General features: G+C 42.9%; 1 protein-coding gene and 1 long non-coding RNA gene across 2 annotated transcripts; one reads left to right on the top strand and one right to left on the bottom strand.

Annotated features, from left to right (window-relative positions):
- Window positions 1–1,115: 1,115 nt before the first annotated feature.
- On the bottom strand, window positions 1,116–9,500 carry nr2f1a (nuclear receptor subfamily 2, group F, member 1a). Its single transcript, XM_050050256.1, has 3 exons — window positions 8,155–9,500; window positions 6,236–6,763; window positions 1,116–2,343 (listed from the first exon to the last, which is right to left on the bottom strand). The coding sequence occupies exons 1-3, from the start codon at window positions 8,585–8,587 to the stop codon at window positions 2,069–2,071; spliced, it is 1,236 nt and encodes a 411-aa protein (XP_049906213.1). The 5' UTR covers window positions 8,588–9,500; the 3' UTR covers window positions 1,116–2,068.
- A 143-nt stretch (window positions 9,501–9,643) lies between these two features.
- Window positions 9,644–19,166, top strand: LOC126393865 (uncharacterized). Its single transcript, XR_007570309.1, has 2 exons — window positions 9,644–11,623; window positions 17,293–19,166. It is a non-coding gene; the product is annotated as an uncharacterized LOC126393865 (long non-coding RNA).
- The last annotated feature ends 3,585 nt before the right edge of the window (window positions 19,167–22,751 follow it).

Genomic DNA, 22,751 nt, shown 5'->3' on the forward strand with positions numbered 1-22,751 from the left:
TGAGTGTAACGCTGTAATGACAGTGATGGTAGGTCCAGGTCCATAACTGGGTTTCCTGTGTCATTTGTGGAGTATATGGAGACAAAACGCGCACACAGAGACAGACCAATGCAAGGACAGAAACTCTATGTAACCCATCTAACACATTGAGGACTTATCGATGTACTCATTACATTCTGAATGTATCAGGCAAACCAAGGCCACATCTCTTCTTTCTTTCTGTCTCTCTCCCTCTCTCTCTCTCTCACACACACACACACACACACACACACACACACACACACACACACACACACACACACTTGCCTTTCCTTCTCACACGTTCCCCTTCTCATTTGTCTTTGCACTGGCTCCACAGTTTCTCTACCCCTTCCTTTCTCTCTCCCTCTCTCTCTTTCTCTCCCTCCCTCTCCTTCCTCCTCTCTATTCCCACACAATGCATCACACTCGGTGTTCCTATCGACTGGCTTACATGCTGTAAAATACATTTTCCAGATTGATCACGCATATCACAGCAGCTTTGCAGCGGGGCCTAACCCTTTTGCCAAATGACGCCCACATCAATATTGAGGCATGCACTATCAAGGCAGAGTTTTTAAGAACTGGGGGGGAGAAGAGGGGAGGGAATATTGTTTGGTTTGTGAAGAATCACCTTGATTAAGCCACAGGAGGTAGGATAGAGGTGGCTCTGTGTGGTGCGCAGGCTTTCCTTGCTGTCTGGGAAAAATATTAAACATTAATGCGCTCACAGGCTGGCAGAGAGCTCACTGCTGTAGTTCCTCACGTATAGCCTCCCCTCCTTTGTGTTAGCATCGCCAGTTATGTCAGTGGGTCTTTTAAAAATGTAAGGTATGCACCCATTGTGTAATTACCACTTAATACCGTGTATCACCTCGTTTTCACTGGTAGGTGTAATAGAGGCAAACAGTGTGTTTAGAATTATATATGTTTCAGTGTAAGCCACTGCAGGAGCGTGACTCAGTAACTGTAGGCTGCACTTGCGCGTTTCTTATATGAACCATGCAGCGCACAGGGGACAACAGATTCCCTCAGATTGTATAAAATGAGCCTGAGAATTTTGACATGTGCTTCCAGGAAAATGCTTGAGAATGAGACATTGTTGCCTATTTCTTTTTTTAATAGTACAGTCACCATCACACAACTTCATCAACCGACCCTTCTGCAAAAAGCTGCATCATGGAGTAAGCAAATTGAAGGCAACAACCAATAAAATTCAAGAAACAATGAAAATTTTCAAGACGAAACAAACAAAATGTATTTGAAATGATATATTAAAAGTGCTTTTGATTTTCATGTCTCTCCTCTTTGACTGATGATCGACTCCACACGCACTCATGGCCCGGGGAAAGGCGCCCCAGACGTCCTCTCAGTAAAAATGTCCTGGAGGTCAGTTTGCTGCTGTTGCAGGTCCATCGTATCAATTGGGAAAAAAAGTTCAACCATCAGTGGTGATATTGTCATAGCGATTAGACTGTTTCTTATTTGTCTAAATTTCTTTATTTTTCTGTTTTTAAATTCTCACTTCAATTTTAATTCTTGGAGAACATAGCTTCGACAACATATATCGCACTCATTATAAGAAGCAAAAGGTTATATCAAAAAATTATTAGTATAGAATCACAGAAACCCTGGTTTAGAACCAGAAAAAATACAAAACAGAGAGGTACATAGACACAGGACAATTCTTATAATTGCTTGGAAACATTATTTTCCCGCTAAGTCTTGATTCTTTTTTTCTTACTGCGCATATGATGTTTTTCATTTTATTTGTATTTTTTACAAAAAAGGAAAATAAAGACTAGTATTTTACAAAATGAAGAGTATTGTTCTTGACGATGAGGGTGGATTTACACAGGTGTAAAGTCCAGTTCCAATATTTTTCTGTACATAATGTATTCCATCTCAGTCCCAGAAGACAGAAAAAAAGTAATGTCTTCCAAGTTTCTCAGAAAAGGTCCTATATATAGTCTTCTTGAAGGAGGATGGGGTGAGGGGTGCTGAATTTTGGTCCTTTTTTTCCTCTCTTTTTCCCACTTTCATATAAGGATCATTGGATGGACATGTAAGGCCAGTTGAAGCTGCTCCCGGATAATAGCATATCCCTGATGAGGGTTTCAATAGGAGTTTTACCTACCAAGCGGACGAAGAACAGCTGCTCGATTACCGACGATGAGACGGTGCGCAGAGAGGGCAGCCGCAGCAGGAGCTTCCCAAAGCGGCTGGGCTGGTTCGGGTACTGGCTTCTGACGTACTCCTCCAGGGCGCACTGGGATTTCTCTTGTAGGCTCTCGATGTGAGCAGCGTCCGACAGGCCGCAAGCGTCTGAGAAACACACACCAAAAAACACTGTGGTTAGGCTCGTCACGTCTCTGAAACCCCAAGGTACAACATGTTGTGGAAAAGTCCCTGAATCAGACATTATTTTGCTATTAAACGTCAACATTTCGAGAAACAAGTGAAACAATAACTGTCAGCTGCAAATATATTATTAAAATATCATATTATTAAATCACATCCGACTCTCAGGTCACCAGGCTTGCAGAGAAACAGTGGCATGAAATACACTTATTACTTTCCCCATATTTTTAAATATATAAAACTCAAACTACATGGCTGACAATTTCGCTGATTGTTCCCTGCACAAAATATGAACACAAAGGCACATGGTCAATTTTAGCCTCACTTGGGGCTCAGCTTTGGCAAGTGCACACCTTGCCATGCCCAATTTATGTCCTGCAGAAGCACTCTGGTTATCATTCAACATCAGCCTTTACGTGTTATTGACAAAGTGGAATGAACAAACACACTGCCCAAACATGCTACATCACACTGAGCGAGTGGGACTGTCATACAGAATAAACAAGGGGGGCTTGCTGCTGGAGTAGGGGATGCACAACTCAGTGGAGGATATCTCTGCCTGCTCTCACAACAATCGACAAGAATATAGAGTTAAATGTCATGAAAACAGTGTTGTTAGCGTGTAAGGGGAAGAAGTGATGGGGGGCAATGGAGCAAAGGCGAAAGGTAGGGTATAGGCCTAAAGGCCGCTGCTCTTGTTGTCTGGACTCTGGGGATTCAAGTATAAGGAAACATAAACGGCACTGATGAATCTGAAATTACACTGGATGTAATGTGACCTAATTACTCTGCAGTAAGCTGTTAAGTCATTTCGCCGCTCTTCTCTCCATAGACCACTCTTGGCCTGTTTTCCGATGGAGCCTATAGGACAGGCCGCTGGAAGCAATCAAATTTATTAGAGGAGGTGAAGTCAATAGTCACGCAGAAGCGACATAAAATGTCAGAAAATGAGCCTGTGCAGCAACGCAGGCGAGGCGTGCGTTTTGGTGCTCACTGGTGGATTGTGCAGCCCTGTGCAGCCACGCTTCAGTATAGACAAAAACATATAAGGCTTGTTAGTGTCGTACGTTGTTTAGCCTGTTATAAAGAGGGAGAGGTTTTTTCTTTCTTTCACACAAGCCGAGCATGCGTGTTCTATAAACTGCTGTAAACGCAAAGCAGCATAACCGCTGGCATATATGGTCCCACATGGAGTCTAGGCTGTCCTCAAAAGAATCTGTATTGAGCTGTGCTTTGGTAGAAACTACACAGGGAAGACAGCTTTAGTTTTCAAGCACTAATACATTAAACACCGGACAGAGGCTTTTAAGCCTATTCGTGATTCCTCGGTGCTATAACTCACTATGGCCAGACACAATAACCTTATGAACCCGGGGGGCAACGCTGAGATCTCGGGGTGATTTACTGTGACCTTAGTCCGGCCGGTCAGAGCCCCATGTATGCAAATCCCCTTGGATTAACGCTGAGTGTCCCTTTTAAAAATCTACAGCAATCAATATGATGGAAATTAATTACATTTGGGAATTTCTGGTAAAATATAATACTTAAACGCAGCGATACAAGTGAGTGTTGGAAGCATCGCAGGAAATAGGCTGCAGTTGAGCGTATGCGTCAAGAGAAAGCTGGTCAAAGACAGCCCATAGTTCTCCATTAGGGCCTGCCTGCAACCCTGCACCCCACTACCTCAATAGACTGAGACATGGGAGCAGATAGCTTCCAGATTCGCAAACGACTATTTCTGTGGTAGGTTAGGCAAAGGCACACACACTGCAGCGTGCACACGTGGATGAGGCCTTAATGTAAGACAATGATCCTGAACTGTGGTGAAATAGTGTAGCCTGGCCACCATTATTTATGCATCAAATACTGACAAGTCTGGTGTTATTAAAGGCAAACAATCCACGCTGGTCTTGGCAAAGGGCCACATGACTTGTTATAGCCAGCACCAGTTGTAGCCTATCAACCTAACTAAATGATCTGTTAGAAAACATGGAGGATGTTAATGTGTGTATGAAGTTTCTCTGGGTAATCTGGGGTGAATTACTGCAACGCCGTGCAATAGGAAAATATGGCCAAATGTGTCAGTGCACACGGGAAAGGGAATCTAACAGGATGTCACATCACTTAAGTATGGTAACTGAGGCAAAGTGAGTATTTATTTGTGTTAAAACCTATATTTACCTCTCAGTGTGCCTTCAGAATTTGGCGTGTCAAATTAAACTAGTTGCCAAACCTCAAAACTGAAAAGTAGCTATTATGGCCCTTGAAACTAAAAATATAGAAAAATAAAAAGTTTTCTAACTGAAGGAAAAGCTATATGGTAATACTGTATCCGCCAAAAAAGGAAAACTGTATCCTGAAGGTGGTTTAGTATCTTAGAATACAATGTCTGAGTTCCTATTTACAAGTTTGGTTATCACTTAAAGTTTGGATAATTTAGATTGCACAGCTTATTATTACTTTAAACACACTATATAACGTTTCAATATAGTGTTGCAGAATTAATCAATAATATTATATAATTTAAAAAATATGACATAATATAATATGCTATAATATAATGTAAAAAATAGTTAAAAATAATGTATATGCAGCTGTGCATCAATGTGACGTTAAGTAAATAATAAACAATAATTACTGAAATGTGCTCGAGGACAAGTGTAACCTCTAAATATAAGATGGAGTTATGACGCTTTCTAGGGATATTGAAAGTGTGAATTATTTCAATATAACTCTAAATCTGAAAACTACAGCAAAACTGAATATTTTATCACAAACATGCCCAATTATAGGATATGTACAACTATGTTACATAATTTTGTAATGGGCCAAATACGAGACAATGAGGTCAAATTTTTGAGGTAAGTCCTGAGGTAGTTTGGGGCCTGTGAGTGAGTTTTAGACTTCCCTTTTCCTTCCAATCATCACCAGACTCCCTTGACATAACAGGCCTAATGGCACCAAGCGTACACAAGCAACTCCAAAATAGCATCTAAATTACGCACCGAGAGTAAATGAGGACCTTTAGGACCTTGCCCCAGTCAGCCATCAATTAAGCTATCAACAATGTAGGTTACTTTTGGAAATTGCTGCTGATGACTTTTCAAAGCGTGCGCGACAAGAGCAACTATCCTCAATAAGTTGGAAAATTAATAGGTCAGCTCGGATTAATCTACAAACAATCTATACAGCAGTGCTGCTCTGAGTCCTACAGAAGCGATGCACTGACATATGAGTCAACTTCCATCAGCTTTTTTGATCTCAGCCTGCTAAGGATTATTTCCTGCCCCCCAAGACATGTGTTTGTGCGCGCAAAACAAGGATAAAAGCATGCACCAACAGTCATAAATGCATCAGCTGTCATATATCACCCAGTGATAGACTATTTCTTCTTTACGCTCGATTATTTGACACCTGTTCCAAAATTTATGGACGCGAACATACAGTCTCGCTCTCGGCTCAGACGTGTTCCAAAAAGTTTAAACTCAACAATTTAAAAATATTTACATGTATGATATTGTCAATTATATCCGATTTAAAGCGCACTGAACTGAGTGGTACACTGCAAAAACTTGATGCGCTCACTCAATCTGGATTTGTTTACACGTCTTATGCTGCGGCTACAACTGACATGAGAATGCATGTAAGTGGATATGTAGCAAGCTGTTGACAAAATAGCTATTCCATCGGCAACACAAACATCTCGTAAACTCAGATTTGTGACCAGCCTATACTTGACAGCCATATTCCTGATGCCACAGTGTTTCGCCCTGCGAGCCTCGCTCCCAGTAACATTACTGCAACTAGGCCTCATTTGATTATAGACGTGTTCCTGTGTGATATGTCGGACACCCACCTGATGTAAAAAGCACGATGGCCTTGAGGCAGCTGTACTCTGCCGAGTCTACGTGCAGGGTCTTAAGCTTCTCCACTTGCTCCTGGAAGATCCGGATGTGATCCATGAAAGCCACGACGCGGTCCGCGGACATCGGGGAGGCGTGGAGGCCCGCCGCGGCGAGCAGAGGGGCCACATGCAGAGGCATGGAGCACTGGGCCGCGTTAAGCACAAACAACTCGCTCCACGTCAGCCTGAGAAGGGACACCTGGTCGGTGATCTGCAGGTCGGGAAAGAAAGGGATGTTTCTCGCCCACTCCACGGCGCTGAAGAGCAACCGAGCCGCCAGCTCGCAGATGTTCTCGATGCCCATGATATTGTTGGGCTGCATGCACTGGCTCCCGTACCGGGACGTCGGGTAAGGCTCGGCCCGCAGCAATAACGAGATGTATCCGGACAGATAGCAATGGCCATTCAGAGGGTCCCCGTTCGTCAGCGCGTACTGGCCTGGGTTGGGCTGAGTTGGAGGCATTCGTCCTCGCTGAACCGCTGACAAAAAGAAAGAGAAAAAGAGGAAATGTGCATCCAGGACTGATAAACATTGTTCATAAGTAGTACAAGCGTAAAGCAAGCTGCAGCTTGTGTGTTTCTCCTCACTAAAAACGGCATGCACTGAAATCTAAATTCAGCACGCCTTTCAAAACATATTGACTAGTGTATGCCGTTTGTAAGAGCAAATTATTATATCGACAGCATAAACATCTCATCAAAACAGATGTGCTGTGTCCCTCAACCTTCACACTGTTTGCATTTGTATTTAGGGTTGCACGCTACATGAGCTGTATGCAAAATGAAAATCACTTTTATAAAGCATAAACACACATTTTCTGCTCTACAAAAGTACATTTACCAAATTTACTATTGTGACTATTTCAAGGCGTATTGCACACAGCAGCCTACTTATATTACTTTACCCTTATATGTACGTGGGGTATTGTTTATATTAATAATTACTCATTGTGGCCAAACATATTACAAATATGATCGATAATTACGGGTAAATGCGATAATGTTTACACATTTTAGCCACATCAAAGGGACAGCTGGGAATAAAAGGAATTCTGCTATTGTTTATTATTAAAAATAAAATATTAATGCAACTCAGGCTACATTATACATGGGCTCGTTGTTTGCACTGCAAATAGCAGATTTTAATTGAGGGATGTTTGCATGAATTGGAATAAAACACTTGACATAGAGAGGAAAGTTACACGGCCTGTAATGCACCAGGCAAAACAATGAGCCATGAACAACTTCAGCGGCATTATTCAGTGTGTCTGAGCTGTCTAGTCAGCATACGGAGCTCGAGAGAGACGTGGGCTTGTAGTGTGTTGATTTTACATTCACACACACTGCTTACAAACCCTACTGTACAATTATAAATTAGTTAACTGCACATATAGTTACAGAAGGGACTATTAGCCCTGCACACTGTACACACACTCTCCCACACACACACATACACACACACACACACAGAGGACAGACAGACATACATACAGGCACACACACACTCACATCCACACAACCCCTCTTCTGCTCTAAAACCTATACGTAAAAAGGGCCTGTTGGACCGAATGCTTTTGCTTGATAATAGTAGAATTTAGGCTGCAAGAAAGACTAAATAAAAGGGTCAGCTAGACGAGCCGCTTTGTTCAGGCGACCTGCATTCACAAGCATAGCTGCTGTGGCTGCACTGGCCTTTTACCCTCTCTTACATAGGCAAAAAGACTAATCATTCATGCAAACATCCCCAAAAAACATGGATGGAGACTGCAGTATGCCCAGCCATATGCCTGTGACCTTAATGCAACATGGCAGCCCTGTTCGTCTGCTACTAGGATGCGTAATCATGAGTGGCTTTAAAAATATATATTCACCTTCCCGCCGCATTCCCACTTTTAAACACTTCTTCAGCCGGCAGTATTGGCACTGATTTCGGTGGTGCTGGTCAATGGGACAGTTCCTATTGGCACGACATGAGTATGTTAAGTTCCTCCGTACACTCCTCTTGAAGAAACTTTTGCATCCCTCGCAGGTGAACTGGCCATAGTGTTTGCCGCTCGATTTGTCTCCGCAAACCACACATTCAATATGCTGCTGACTCTGTCCAGAATTTTGACTCCCCTTGTCCCCAGCAGTCCCCGGTGTGGACGGCGGTCCCGGCTGACTGGGGGTCTGCGGAGTGTGCGGCGCCGCCGACGCCGCCTGCTGCTGCTCCCTCGCCGGCTGCGCTGCTGGGTTGGGGCCGCTCGGAGGTCCTCCGGCCACGTCTTCCTGCGGATCTCGCCAGACGCTAACTACCATTGCCATATCTCGGCCCCTGAAAGTGCTATAAAGCGAAATGATCGCCGGTGTTTATGAAGCGTTGAAGAGGGAAAAATGAGATCTCAAAAAGACGGGGCAGTGCAAAGTCAAATAGGAGCACGCAATCTCATATGGGGTAAGAAGGAGAGTACAACGCGATCAATACATTCAAAATACAGGGCGATTGAATAGGCACCCGATCAGGATATGCAAGTATCGGGAGGCCAGTTCCAAGGTAAATTGCAGTCAGCCATTCAGGAATCCCTAATCTTGTAGGAAAACCAGAGTCCAGTCGTAACAAATTGCAGTTTGATATAAAATAGCCACAAAGGAAAGGCAGGAGCGATTCACATGGACGCAGGAGCGAGTAAAAAAAAAACCTTTTGCTGGAAAGACACGCGATCCAAAGTGCTGCGGAGATAAATTCCTTTCTCTTTTCTTCCCCTTGCTCCTTTACACTCCCGTCTTCGCCGTATAGGAGGGGAGGAAAAACTGAAGAGCCGGATTTTTACATCTATATTCTTAAATAAACCTCATCATCTCGCCCAGCAGCGAAAGAAAACCGCGTCGCCGAATGGAGTGCCCATGTATAGTTTCACCTCTCTCCAGCAGGAGGAATGGAGATACGAAGAGAAAAGATAAAAAAGAAGACCAACACCAACAACTAATAGAATATGCAAGAAGAAGGAGAGACCCAAAAATGAATGCGCTTAAACGGGAGGACCAGCAGAGCAATGTTTCCGAAACGGGGGATCTGCGCGAATGTCTGTATATAGTGAACTTTGACACTACTATTGAAACTGACACGTTTCTATGGAGATCGCTGCGCCTTATATGGTGCTCATGTCAAGGAGCCAAGAGAGGGGCTGCTGGAGACTGATAATCAAAGGCGACTGACTGGCCAGAGCCCTGCATAGAGGAGGAGGAGAGGAGGAGAGGGGGGAGATAGGGAGAGAGAGAAAATGGGAGGCTAAGGTTATAGCCAAGCCCTCTCTTTCTCTCCATTGGTTAGAGTCCCCCTCCGTTCATTCACTGCAAAAAATGTCCATCTCGGTAAGTCAGCGGGTCTTGTGCTCAAATCTTGAAATGTTATATATATTTTTCTCCAAACACAGTAGAAAAAAACGCAAGTGCAGTTTATAGAATCCCGCTTGTGTCAAATCGCAGCCCGAGTCCTTTGTAGAATATTTAGGAGTCAATATCATGAAATAAAGCAGAGTATACAGGGAGATTCCTTTGGAAATTAACAATCGATGTTATAAAATATACAGTGGTAGGTCGATTGGCATTGGAAACAAGTGGAAGCATCTCGCTCCGGTGGAAGATCCAGTCTGCTGTTCTGGTAAATCCAAGATTTCCAGACTCAACACTGAACTGACTGATGTCTGGGGATGGATATTTTTTGCAGTGTTGCAATCTACGGCTGGAGGGGCTGGGGGGCTCTGACAGGCACAATTTACATTGAGCTCGCCCCGCGCTGCTATTTACTTTGAAACCTGATTAGTATGGGCCGTCTATTGTCACCAAAAAGAGGAAGAAACCCTGAATAGAATAGCAGAAAAAGCGGGGTAAAGGCAAGGGGGGACAAAGCTTTTACGCACGACAAATAAACCAAAAACTGTGCGCAGCGGCGAAAGGGGGACTCTGGCTCAGAAATTCCCCAAAGTTTCAAAATGGTTTGTCTTGGACTCGTATCTTTATTATAAAATTAACGGATGTCATTATTGGTTTGAGGCGGATTTATATTTCCACACGTTGTTTTGTCTTTGGCATGCGCATTGCGGTACATCCTCGTCTGTAATCGGCACAGTCTCGCTGATTAAAACTTACAATTTAGTTAAAACGATCTTATAAAGGGAGGAAAATGTCAATGGGGAGAATGATGCATAAAAGACAGTGTGTTATACAAACGTGATGCCGTGCCAGCGGCCGAAAATCTCTAAAATTAGACGGAGCAATAAGCAATATTCAATAATTACCGAGGTCCTATAGTCTCCACAATCACTGAGCTGGTGTCACATTATGTCTTAATAATGACAGTAATTCAAAATCATGTGAAGTTGCTGGGAATTTGCATGGGGATTCCGGCTTTTTTGTATCAGGGTTTTTGCAGGCTTACTACCTCTCCAACTCAAAAATGTCTGGATCGCGCTGCCATCTAGCGTACATTGTACAATTACAACCTCATATTAATGCATGCACAAGTCATCAAACATGAATTTTTTAAACTTAAAAGTTGGTTTTAAAAATAAAATGAAGCCCAATTTTGCGTGCCGGTTCCTCTCGTCTTTTTTGACTTTCTCAAAAGTGTGATCTTTTTATTATAAGGATGTAAAACGGAGAAAAAAACTTTGAAAGAATAATAATAAATAGAGATTGTATTACCAAAATATTATAATAGTCCCAAAAGTGCACTAGTTCTTTGATAACATGTGGTTAAGATGGGACTTAAAGTCAAAAAGATGTTCGTAAATTATCTCCAAAAACATGATAATACACCATGTTGCAAAAGAATAACCATTTATAAAACATCAAATTCTTACTTAATACAAATAAACTAAGTTACTGTGCACAGGTCTTTAACCACACAAAGATATTAGCAGATATAACGGAGCGTAAATATGCAAGTGCCTCCTTTGGAAACGCATAGGAGGGATGGGTTGTTTTTTAAGTATTCAACAAGAGAGCTCTCTCTCCCGTCCCTGTCTCGGACACTCCACTGAAACTCCCCGGCCATATCTCCAGCTCTTTGAAAAGGTGAAACCAATAAGATTAAATCGGACAAAGAATTTTTTTCTGTAAGTGTATCATTAAGATTTAACTCCACAGATTGGAAAGGGGGCTCCGCAGGAGAAGAGGAGAGGAGAGTGAGAGGGACAGCGAATGGGAGCAGGGTAGGGGCTCTAATAGAAAGCTGGGAAACGGCGAGAGAAAAAGGAGAAAGTGGACAGCAGGACATTAAAAGAAGAAGGACCAGCGACGGCGGTTAGCAGTGGAGGAGCAGCTTTCTACCTGGATAAAACCAGCCACCGATAAAGGCAAGTACAATATTTATTTCGCACTTCTCCTACGTTACGCACGCATGGCTCTGCAAGGAAGGCGAAATTCTCTGTGTCAAGCCACATGACCGTTAACTTCAGACCATGCAGCCGACCCGCGGTGTCAGAGTCACAACTTTTTAACTAGTGGACAGTCGCGTCTTCTCTGCACTTTACCGCCGATTATGAGACTCGTTCCCCCGCTTTGCAGCCGTCCTCACTGATTTGTACATCGGATGGTAGTTATTACAGGCTGGTTGTGGCACCGCTGGACATGGGAGCGTTTTTTTTGCTGCACGTCCCGTGCACCTCACCTGCAAGGCTATTTGTTGTTTGAACACATAATGAAAAGATCGATAGCAGGCTGTTTGTCTCAGCGATAGTGTCACCGGATTAAATGGCTGATCAAGGAGACCAGCCGGTGCCCATCTTTTACGCTGTTTCCCAAGTCCCAGTTCAGTCCCAATACAGTCAGATGCAAATATTATAGATTGGCGCAAAAAAAATAATCTCCGCAACGTTTAAGAACTTAGTATGTGTGAGAAAAGACTGCAACGAAGACACGTAAGATGACACACACTGTGATTTATCAAAGCAGCATTATTGATGTAAAGGGACTGTAATGAAAAGTGATATAAAATAAATGATGTAGCAATGTAGGCCAGGTTCACTTATTCCAGGACAAACTGCACGTCAATCAAGCTTTGTAAAAATAGCCTTACATAATAACATTTAACTTCAGTGTCTCATGGGTGCAGGAAGTTCATGCTCACTAATCATTTCACGTGAGCCAAGTTACATTTATTTTTCATCTCCAACTCTCTGAGTGTCCCAGCTTTTCTTATTTGGGCAGCAAAATACGCACGTCTTTGTAATCTGTTAAATTATTGAAACATGTAAAGAATTACATCAGATTATTATTAAACATGTCTTTCAGGTAATGGATGCTGTTGCGCATTAGCAGCCGTCTTACTGTAATCTAGTGCCTTGCTTTGCAACAGATAATTAGTGATGTTGGGATATTTAAATTCAATCTGACTTTTTTCAATTTGAATCAAAATTGAATAATTATGATCCACATACTATCTATTTCTTTTTCATTTCTCCCCTGTATGATAGTTTTGTCAAACGACTTTACTGGTTAAAATTTATAGTTCTGCCAAATCTGATCAATAACTGATGCCCTTTTTTACACAGATACAGTAGGACGTTGTAAAGCTCACAAAATGGAGCTTGAATGCAGCTGAAACCAACAAGCAGCACAATCAGTTGGGAAAACACTGAGGTCACAAGTGCAAGGCCCTCCAATAAAACAACACATGACGATGACAACGCGTTTTAGAGCATTTAAAAGGATGCAAAACGACGCAGATATTTAGAAATGATCGAGGGGGGTGTTTACTATCGACTGTGTGTACGCACAGCAGAGTTACAACCACAGCATATAGCCCCAAAAAGACATTGCATGAGCTAAGAGGTTCACTCGCTTTTCCAGGGGGCCTCTGCTCCAAACGCCTCCTGTGTGCACACCAGTGTTCTGTTTCTGGACGCCGGGTCAGAGGGCCACATCCAGCTGATGCTGATCCCTGCGACTGTAACGTCTGCACACAACATTAAAAGCGATTAAACAAGCAAAACGAATAAAGTGATGGACACCTCGAGCATCGTCTCACGTCTCCATGTTGGGTCCTGCCTTGTTCGTTTGAATAATAGACACTGATTAATGGTCAAATTGAGCACATGTGGTTATAAGATGCAGCTCCAAACCTCCAAATAAACTTTACACTTGTTGGACTCTGCTTCTGTGTAATAAGGGGGAACTTGGAAGTTGTTGTCATTAATAATGAAGTGACTTAAGATTTAGTGAGTAAACACTCAGGCGCCGCTGAGAATGGCATTACACGGTTTCACTTGTTATTTAGAAGAGGTGGCAATTTATAGAATATTTTTGTTTTGTTTGCATATGAGCTCTCTGACATTAGGGCAATCTGTTTTACATGCATTAAAACAAAACAAGATGCACACTATTTTACAGCATAGATGTCACATGGACAATACATCAAGACAATGCATGTTTTAATCTATTGTCCATCTTTTAACGATATGTTTTGAGTGGAATTTGCTTTTGCAAATGGGCTTCCGGGTTATTTGTTTTCTTTATGGCAGCTGTAACACTGCAGTGACATATTGATTTATGCTGGGCGAATTTATTTATTTATTTATTTTTTTTAAATTAACGCTAAAATCGTCAAATAGAAAATGTGATAAGGCCATCGACCTGTTTGACACAGCAGTGATTTTGACATGTGACTACCTAGTTGCTTCAGTGAAGTTAGTATAACTTTTGTCAACACCTCTATAGCTGTGCGTAAAAAATGGCACTTGGGAAATAAAAGGAGGAAAAGGCAGATTTTCACCGTGCGTAAAACGCTGAACAAACACTAACACTGTCACATTTTTAAAAGTCCTAATTTACAAAAAATTTAATTTATTCTCATGTTTGAATTGGAGGTTTTGTTGCTTTGAGTGGTTGTGTGTTGAAAAGGGAGGAGGGGGGTGAGGGTGTGTGTGTGTGCGTGGGTGGGAGAGGGGGGTGCTCCTTTTTGTCCAAATCTGATCCCCAAATTATTCTGGGGGCTCAGATTGGTGTGAAAGGGACGAGAAGGTCACTTGAAATCGCCTTTTATCCGCTGGCTTTTTTTCTATGGATCAGCAACTTTCAATAGACATAATCTAATCGCTCTTAATGGAAAGGCCATTCGTGAGAAATAGTGGAAATATCGTTGAGCCCATGGGCTACACAGCCATTTAAGAGCGACGCGTTTAAGCAGGCAACAAGCGTCCACAAAATAGCATGGCTATTAATTATTACTGCAAACTGAAAAAGTGTCTCTGAAAAAGAGGGGAAGTTTACACACCAGTCAGATGCAAACAATAATGTGTGTATTCAGAGTGGATATAACTTCATTTGTGTTATAATCACCCTGTTAATTTCTGTTATATCATCATAATAGTGTTTTTTTGTTATCTTTTTGCCCTAAAATGACTTTTGGTGGACTGTAAAATTGCATTACCCAACAGTGTGACTCATCCTAGTTTGTATGTAGATATTATTGTTTATTTCCTCATTATTTTTAATATGGTCTCGCGTCTCCAGAGATTTGAGATCCTTCACTTTTAGACGTGATGAATGAAAGTCTCCCTTTCCAGGGTGTTTTTGCATCCCAGACTATAATTGAGGACAATAACTGCAATGACTTTCCCAATTAGGCTTGAGGTTGGAGTTAAGTTAGAGGGACTGTCAGTTTAAGCTATGGGCAATGGCTTTATTGCTCACTAACCATCATTTCTTTAGAGCCCATGTGCTAATTACTTTGGATGGTCCCAGAGACGGAGATTATAAATCCATTAGCACCCAAACCCTCGTGGTTCCACAGTGCAAACACTGTAATTTTGTAGTACACCAAAAAACCAGACTTTAAGTACCAGAAGCTAGATGAAGGGAAACAGATTTTCAGCAGCGTGTGTACTTCTGAGGGATCCACTGTGAAGGGAAGCCCAGCGTATATCAATCAGCAGCTAAGCCGAAACACACAGAGTAAACTAAGCAGAACAGAAAATTAACTGACAGGGGAAAACATCTTATCAGTGGCCGGTGGTTTATATCACTGTGTCACCTTAACGCAGCATTGTAATCACAAATTGTCAACACAACACAATTTTAATACTGTGCTTTCTGTTTTTTTCGCAAGTTTGTGGAAAATCATTTATTCTTATTCCCAAAGTGCGTGTGTGAAATATCCAGGGAGCGGCGCAGCCTGCAGGAATCAAGTGAATTAAAAATAAGACATAATACCTGTTTGACTGCGTTTAAAAGGAGGCAACACGAAAACCGGGACCCAAACGGGGGTGCGTGAAGGCATCTCACCCCTTAAAGTAATTTATTTCAGGGAAACCGGAGGGCAAAGGTGGAATTCTTGAGAAATTCAACAAGGATAAGGGAGCTTTAGGAATTCTGCACGCAGATTACCTTTCATCCCATCCTCACATTATCCGACAACACACAGTAGAAATATAGCTCAGCGACAAAAGAGCGAGATTACCCTCCGACACAGAGGAGTGCAAAACAATTTTTAAGAAGTATTGCGATTATTAGGGGAACGAACAAGGCAGAGGAGGAGAGAGGAAGAGGAGGCGGGGGGGTCAACGCAGCAGAGGAGTGACTCCCTGTGCGCTTTCAAGGGGGGAGACAAAAAAAAAAAAAAGATGACATAGTGTCCTGTCACTGTCGTAGTGGATAGTGGACTCATTTAAAAAGAGTTTACCCACCTTTTTATGCTGGCATAAATATTTATGGTGAGTAAATTCACATCAAACACAATACTAAACTGAGCAAAGCTGAGCGAGGACAACAAATTAGCTGTGTTTCTCTTATGGTGGCAGATTGTTGTTTACACTGATGGTTATGATGTCTGGTTATGGATGCTGACACTGGGTCAGAGTTTGCCCCCCTTTTGGTTTAACTTGTTTGGTTGTTTAACTCCTTGGTTTGTAACCAAATGAGTGGCATCACATCAGCACTACATTATTTTTTTCTCCATCACACACCCTCCAAAAACCAACACACAGCAGGGGCTTAATTAGAAATGTAGTGTAGCTGAACCATCAGCATGCTGGAGCTGAGAATGACTGAGCACACTGATGCAGTCTAGTTTACATCAGTACAGAGAAAACAGAAAATAATTTCCCCACAAACTCTCAGAGGCAGTTTGAGCGAAACACATATTTATTTATTTACATTTGGAAACCAAAAATGTCATGTGCCATAGAAGGATATAGGGACACGAAGCTGCAATCAAAGTTTTACTTTCATTTAAACTCTCCTAAACAAGTGGAATATTATAATAGTAAAACACATCACAGATTAGTGTTGTAATACATCCCACATTTCTTATTAAAAAACAATAATAAAAACATTTAAAACCAAAAAATACCCCCCACTTTCTCACACAAACCCACACACATGGACAAAAACCCTCTTGACATTTTGTGTATTTTCATCTGAAAGGTGTGTGTCTGGTGTTTGCATGTGTGGGCACATGTGTGTAAAAAGACAGTGAAGCGAAGGTGTGAAGGTGGCCTGTGTTTAGTGTCCAGACCTGGCAGATTGTGACCTTATCAATGTGAAACTCTTAAGATAAATTATTCATAGCACCTGTTTGATGTCTCCGGCCAAAGAATGACAAAGGTGTAAGATTTAAGATCCATCTGAAAAGCCAGGAATATCAGCCGCTGTGCTACCTGTCTGCTTTTAAGAGCAGAAAAAGAAGGAGATGGGCTGAATTTTAAAGCACAAAAATGGACAATTTGTTTCCTAACAGGGGGTACAGAGGAGAGCAGCCGTAGATACAGCGCTGTACGTGTGTGCTAGTCTCTGCACATATATTAAAAAAAACCTCAATCTATTATTTCAGCCTGCAAGGTGTGGCTTCTGTCAGCCATTGTCTTAATGTCATGTGACTCACAGGTGTCCAGTGATGGCAACCGGCACTGTCACTGCCTGCTTTACACCCTCCCTTTAATCTGAAACTTGAAGCATAGAGTTTGAGTGATTCAGTGGAGCTAACCTTGCCCTTTTGTAACTGAGTTTGTGTTGTGTCTCCTCGCAGGCAGAAAGCGACATGGCGGCCAGGCATTCGGAAACACAGCGGGACGTGTCGGTGTGGTGCAAGGACTGACACTGGGATGAGATGTAATTTATGGAGAGTGCTGTTTGATTATAGGACAGTGACGGTACTGCTTAGCAAGAGCGTCGGGCTCACTTAACGTGACAGCCCTGCACTGACAGGCCTTATTGTACTTGATCATATATGTGGTGAATATAACATTAAGTGTAAATGAATAGTCACTCTCAGGGTAGATTCCTCTGAATTTTATTGCTCGGTTCAGATTTTGTTTCTTTTAATTCAGTGAATTACTGGAGTGTGTGTTTATCAAGTGCTATCCCAAGCTTTTTCAACTCCGAAATGAATCCAAGCATCCTGGAACTCAAATTCTTTCTCAGTGATTTGTTTTGGAAAAAGACCATAGTGTGTTTTTTGGGAAACTGGCAGCTGATCTTTTCATAGCTAGAGGTCAACATAACACTCAGTATTAATAAAACAAATAAGACTAGGATGGATATTAATGATGATATATACAGATGTACTGCGCATGAGCTTGAGTTATGTGTGAGAAGGAGCGCGAAGGAGAGACACTCTCACACGTTTGTGTGTTTATTTGACTCTGTGTGTGTGTGTGTGTGTGTGTGTGTGTGATAGCCGAGTCAGTTTCCCCTCAGATGTTCCCTTGACCTTTGACCCCACTGTTGGGGTCAAGCCCTGACAAATGAGATGGTCGAGTTCTGGCCAGAACTGCAAACATTCCACAACAATCTTCTGTCCTCCTCCTCCCCTCTCCTCATATCCGTCATTCCTCACCCCTTCACTCCTCTCAGTATGTCTCCTCCACGACTTAGAGAGAGAGTCAGAGAAAGTTCTCATTACACACAAGCATGTTTTATTGAATTTGCTGTGGGAATCTTATAAAGCACACACCCTTCAAATTAAGAATTACAACATCGGTTTAATTTAATATCCCCGACATCTGCCTTGTTTACAGTAGGAGAGAAAACAAAAAGAGTATGATCTTAGAGGAGAAGCTGTGTTAAAAGATTTGGATATTACAAGCGTGCACTTTGAAAGCACACTGTGTGTGTTTGGAAAGCTTGTCAGTGATGTCAAGGATGAGAAATGTTGCAGTGTGGTTTTTTACACACGCTGCTGGCTCTAGCATTTCCGGCAACATTTCTCACTCTGCCTCCCTCACACCATCCGCTCTGCTGCAATATCCCCACATTTTTCCATCCTTTCACTTCTTCCCCTTCCCACCCTCCCTCCCCGTTCGCTTTCTCTCCACTCTCTGACCACTCTTGCTCCCTTTACCCTTCCTCTCGGCTGCACCACCCTGCCCAATCTCAGCCGCTCCCTCCCTCCTCTCTCCTCCCAGCACATTCACTCACCCACCCCCCTCCTCCTTTTTTCCTCCACCCACTATTTTCTCTGATTTTCTAACATGCCGTTCCACAGAATGCTACCACCTGTGTCTTTAGGGGGAAAAAAGGGGGGCTATTGGTATTCCTCTTTGGGAAGCTGGTTAAGGTAAGTGGCACCCTCTATTACAATGACACGGCAAATAATGGTTCTGCCTGTTGTGTTTCTGTATTAACTTTCTTTTTTTCCATGGAGTGACCCCGGCTTCCTAAGCATCACCACCCTCCATCAGAGCTCTAGCTACAAGTCACTGCTGTAAAAACACACACACAGTCACCATCGATGAATGTCAGCAGAGCAGCCACAGTGCCACAAAGGAGCCTGGAGACCAACAAAGCCGGCTGATACAGTAACGCTGAGTGGATCATGCTCTTGAACTTGCTTTCATAATGATGTAATATTACTAAAAGGCAATGCAACACAGCAAAGATCTTAATAAAAACACATCAATCTCGATATGTGTGCGTATGTGGGTTTTTTTTCTCTCTCTCTCTTCACTCCCGGTTGAATTGTGATATCATTTGATGTCGGCTGTTATGTGATTCATCGGAGGGTACAGCTGCTTCACATGGATCTTGGCCTGGACAGGACTGTTTCCTCACAGGGCAGCTGATCACATGACTCAATCACACGGATAGATCTGAGCTCTAATTGGCCGTGCACTAGCGCATCACCGTGGCTAATCTGGGTGCATGTATACCGCTCTCTGCTTTGAATAGTAAGATGGCGGGTTGTTTTGCCTTCCAAGGCAAGGGGGCAGTGAGTTCCGTGTATAACTGTGGGTGGGGACTCGTAGACCAAGGGCTGTTGCTATGATGATATACAATGCAAAATAATATGTCATCACTAGGACAATGCAAACAGACCTGCAGTTAAACTGAAACAACACAATGCCATATAGGGAACTTGTGCAGCTGAAGTGGTAAGAAAAGAGTAGTTATAATATATGTATAATAACATAGGGCACTTCCTGATCCCTCATGGCCCCTGTTTGTTCCTCCATTTGTTCACACCCAAGTTATGTCCACGAATTAATGACCAGTTGGCCGCCTGTATGTCCACTGTAAATAAATAATAAAGCTCTCCTTACTCTCATCACCATCAGCCATCAGCCTGGTTGAGGTTAAAGCAGGCAGCAAGCGACAGGCAGCAGGGAAAATATGTGTAGGCGTATGTGTGTAATCATGGCCATGTCCATGGTGCAGTTCAGCTGATTGTGTTTACGTCCCTTTCCTCCTCCTCCTGCTCTGTATGTCCACAGGCAGCTCAAGGATGTAAAGGAAGGGCTCAGAGCCACTTGATTCCCTGCCACCACCCACCGTTGCCCTAGTGTTACCAGAGCGTGGATGTCTGCCCCTGTCCCCCAGAGCCTCAGTCTCGCTCTCCCCCACCCTTCCCCAACCAACACTCACCCACCAACCAAGCCCCCCCACCACCACCCCCGAACCCCAATCCCTCCACCTCCCTGCCTCGCTCCCTGATTCAGTGTGTAAAAGCGCCCCCTGAATGATGGATTACTGTGTCACCGCAGCCTGCGAAGGATTAATTTGTTTCATTGATTTCTCTTTAGGCAGAATGCCAGCGTCTGCCGCTTCCCACCTTTTCCCCAAGACTCGCAGCTGTAATAGACGGTAATGGCCTAAGACAAATCAACCCGTTTCTTGTAAAAATAGCACCAAATAACCCTCCCCACCCTCCAGCCTGCACTCTACTCACGAGCACATCGGGGAGCGGCGGTGGTGGGGTATCGGGGAGTGTTCGATTCATCCTCATCCTCCATCTCTATCACTCTATCTGGCTATCCTTCCATACCACCGTCCCTCCTTATCCTGTGCTGAGACAGAGGAGACCATCCAGTCACTCTAACAAAGCCATAAGTCTGCCGTACTTACAGCTCCCTCTCAGGCCTCACAATGGATGGGTAATGACAGCGCTGTCTGGAGGGGGCTGTGGGAGTTGGGCCATTCTCTCCAGTAATGGAAGCAGTTACTGCCATTCCCTATACACCTGCAGGAACAGCTAACTGTTAACCACTGTGATCTATGGCAAGGCCTTACCACACTACTCTAAGGTTGAAGGGTTGTACTGACATCGCTGAATTAGGACACGTCTGCACAACACATCTTTTTTTTCTGTCTTTGCTCTGGTGCATGAAGTTATTCTACTGTACGATGAGAGCTATGGAGAAGCATTGGAGTTATTTATAAACAAATCTGTGCCAATGAATCAGTGTTGGTACAGCTCTCAGCACTGCAGACTGACAATCCAGCATTCCTGACATTCACTGATTTAACGCTGACATAAGATGCTGCCACATCTTTACTACCCTGTCACTGCTTTGAACGATGGGAAACCCAAACTGCCTGTAACATTAAGCACACCACTACAGGCTGACTGTCCTCGAACGCTTTCCAATCTCACAGAGATTTATGAGCAGAACCAGATCCATTAATCCATTGTTGATTTGCTGTGGCTGCCCTGCAGGGTTTTTGGGATCAGATATCATACAGTGCTGAAACTCACCCCGTTGCGCAGCAGGGTAGATTGTAATACCCTGACCGGTGCTAAAAACGCTGCATCGAGCATTAGGAAATTAAAGGCAAGTCGGTGTTTTTCAATTTGTGTCATTAAATTCTTGGCGCACTTGAAATTCCTGCATGTCTACCACCAGTCTTACTCATGCACACCCTGACAGATATATCAACTTTTGACAGAAAACACTGTCACTTACATTAAAAATGACGACATAAACCAGAATGACAATCCATAGAGGGCTCGGTACGAGTGAGTTAGAGCTGGTACACAATGTGATAATGACCCAGGCTGCAGGGAAATCTCATCAGCTCCCTGCAATCAATTTAAAAGTGTTTACAAAGCCACGGGCTGAGGTGTGTGCTTGGGGACAGAGCACTGGTCACCTGGTGTTCCGCTAGATCCCCCTGCTAAGCTGGCCTCTCCTGGGTAAACCTCCACAAAGCCCCCTCATGTCTGACACCACCAGGTCCTTCAAATACTGCTCTCAGACAGAGGATTAGGTAATCTCACCATGATACTGTCTTTTTCTCTATTTCTATCACTTTTTTTTCTTCCTCATTGTCACCTTTTCTCTACCCCTGCATTCCCATACCTTATGCCCTCCCTTTCTCCTTCTCTCCCTCCTTCTCCGGCCTGTTGAAGTGCTCACTCTACTCAGGGCACATCTATCCTCAGGGGTCCTTACATTCTTAAGTGCCTCCAGAAAAGGTTAGTTGGCAGGTAATTGTCCAGCTGTGGTTGGGCTTATCTTAATTGTGGGTGCTTCAGTACAAGATACACTTCCTTTGATGAAGAGACTTACAGTATGTGGAATAATGGGAGAAGACAGAGGGTACGAGAAAAGAATTTTTTTTGTGATTTGAAAATAAGGTTGCAATGGCAACTATTTCAGAAAATATCAGAATTACACGATAACTTATATTATTATTATCCATTACAATGATCCTTAAGGGAATGAAAACAGAAAGATTTTTTCTTAATTATAATTGAAACTTGATTTTTTTTAAATGGAAGCATGTATAAAAAATAGAAAGTAGTAAATTCTGGTTGCATTTTTTTTTTTAAGACTGTAGAAAAGCAGATGTGCACGGTATAATTGTCAATTTTCATACCGTGGTATACGACTTCACGTCATACTGCTGCAACCCTGTTTCAATATCCATTTGTATGTGACGCAATATTACTCTATTGTACATATTTTTTGGTCTTTACTGTTCATAATTCTAAAATGTCTTGTCATCACTGGAAAGGTTACATTAAAACAAACTCAATATGTAGTTTGCCTAGTGGTCCGACACATGCATAAGTGCAAAAAGCTATGCTGACCTCACGATGTTAAAATCTAAATGACTTGCTCTTCAGCCACTCTAAATCTATACTTCTATTAGCCATCTGATCATATATATATATCCATGTCGATAGGAAGCTTTAGGGGGGTTAGTGTTTGCATTGCCCCAGTCAAAGGTCGTGACTGACCAATAAAATATTTCCAGAGCACCATCAATA

Source organism: Epinephelus moara, chromosome 8 (genome assembly GCF_006386435.1).
Source record: "Epinephelus moara isolate mb chromosome 8, YSFRI_EMoa_1.0, whole genome shotgun sequence".
NCBI classification, from domain to species: Eukaryota; Metazoa; Chordata; class Actinopteri; order Perciformes; family Serranidae; genus Epinephelus; species Epinephelus moara.

Coding starts and splice junctions, on each gene's coding strand:
- nr2f1a (XM_050050256.1), bottom strand. CDS start 8,587: ATGGCAATGGTAGTTAGCGTCTGGCGAGATCCGCAGGAAGACGTGGCC. Junction 6,764..8,154: donor AGTGGGAATGCGGCGGGAAG/GTGAATATATAT, acceptor TCTTTTTGTCAG/CGGTTCAGCGAGGACGAATG. Junction 2,344..6,235: donor CATCGTGCTTTTTACATCAG/GTGGGTGTCCGA, acceptor TGTGTTTCTCAG/ACGCTTGCGGCCTGTCGGAC.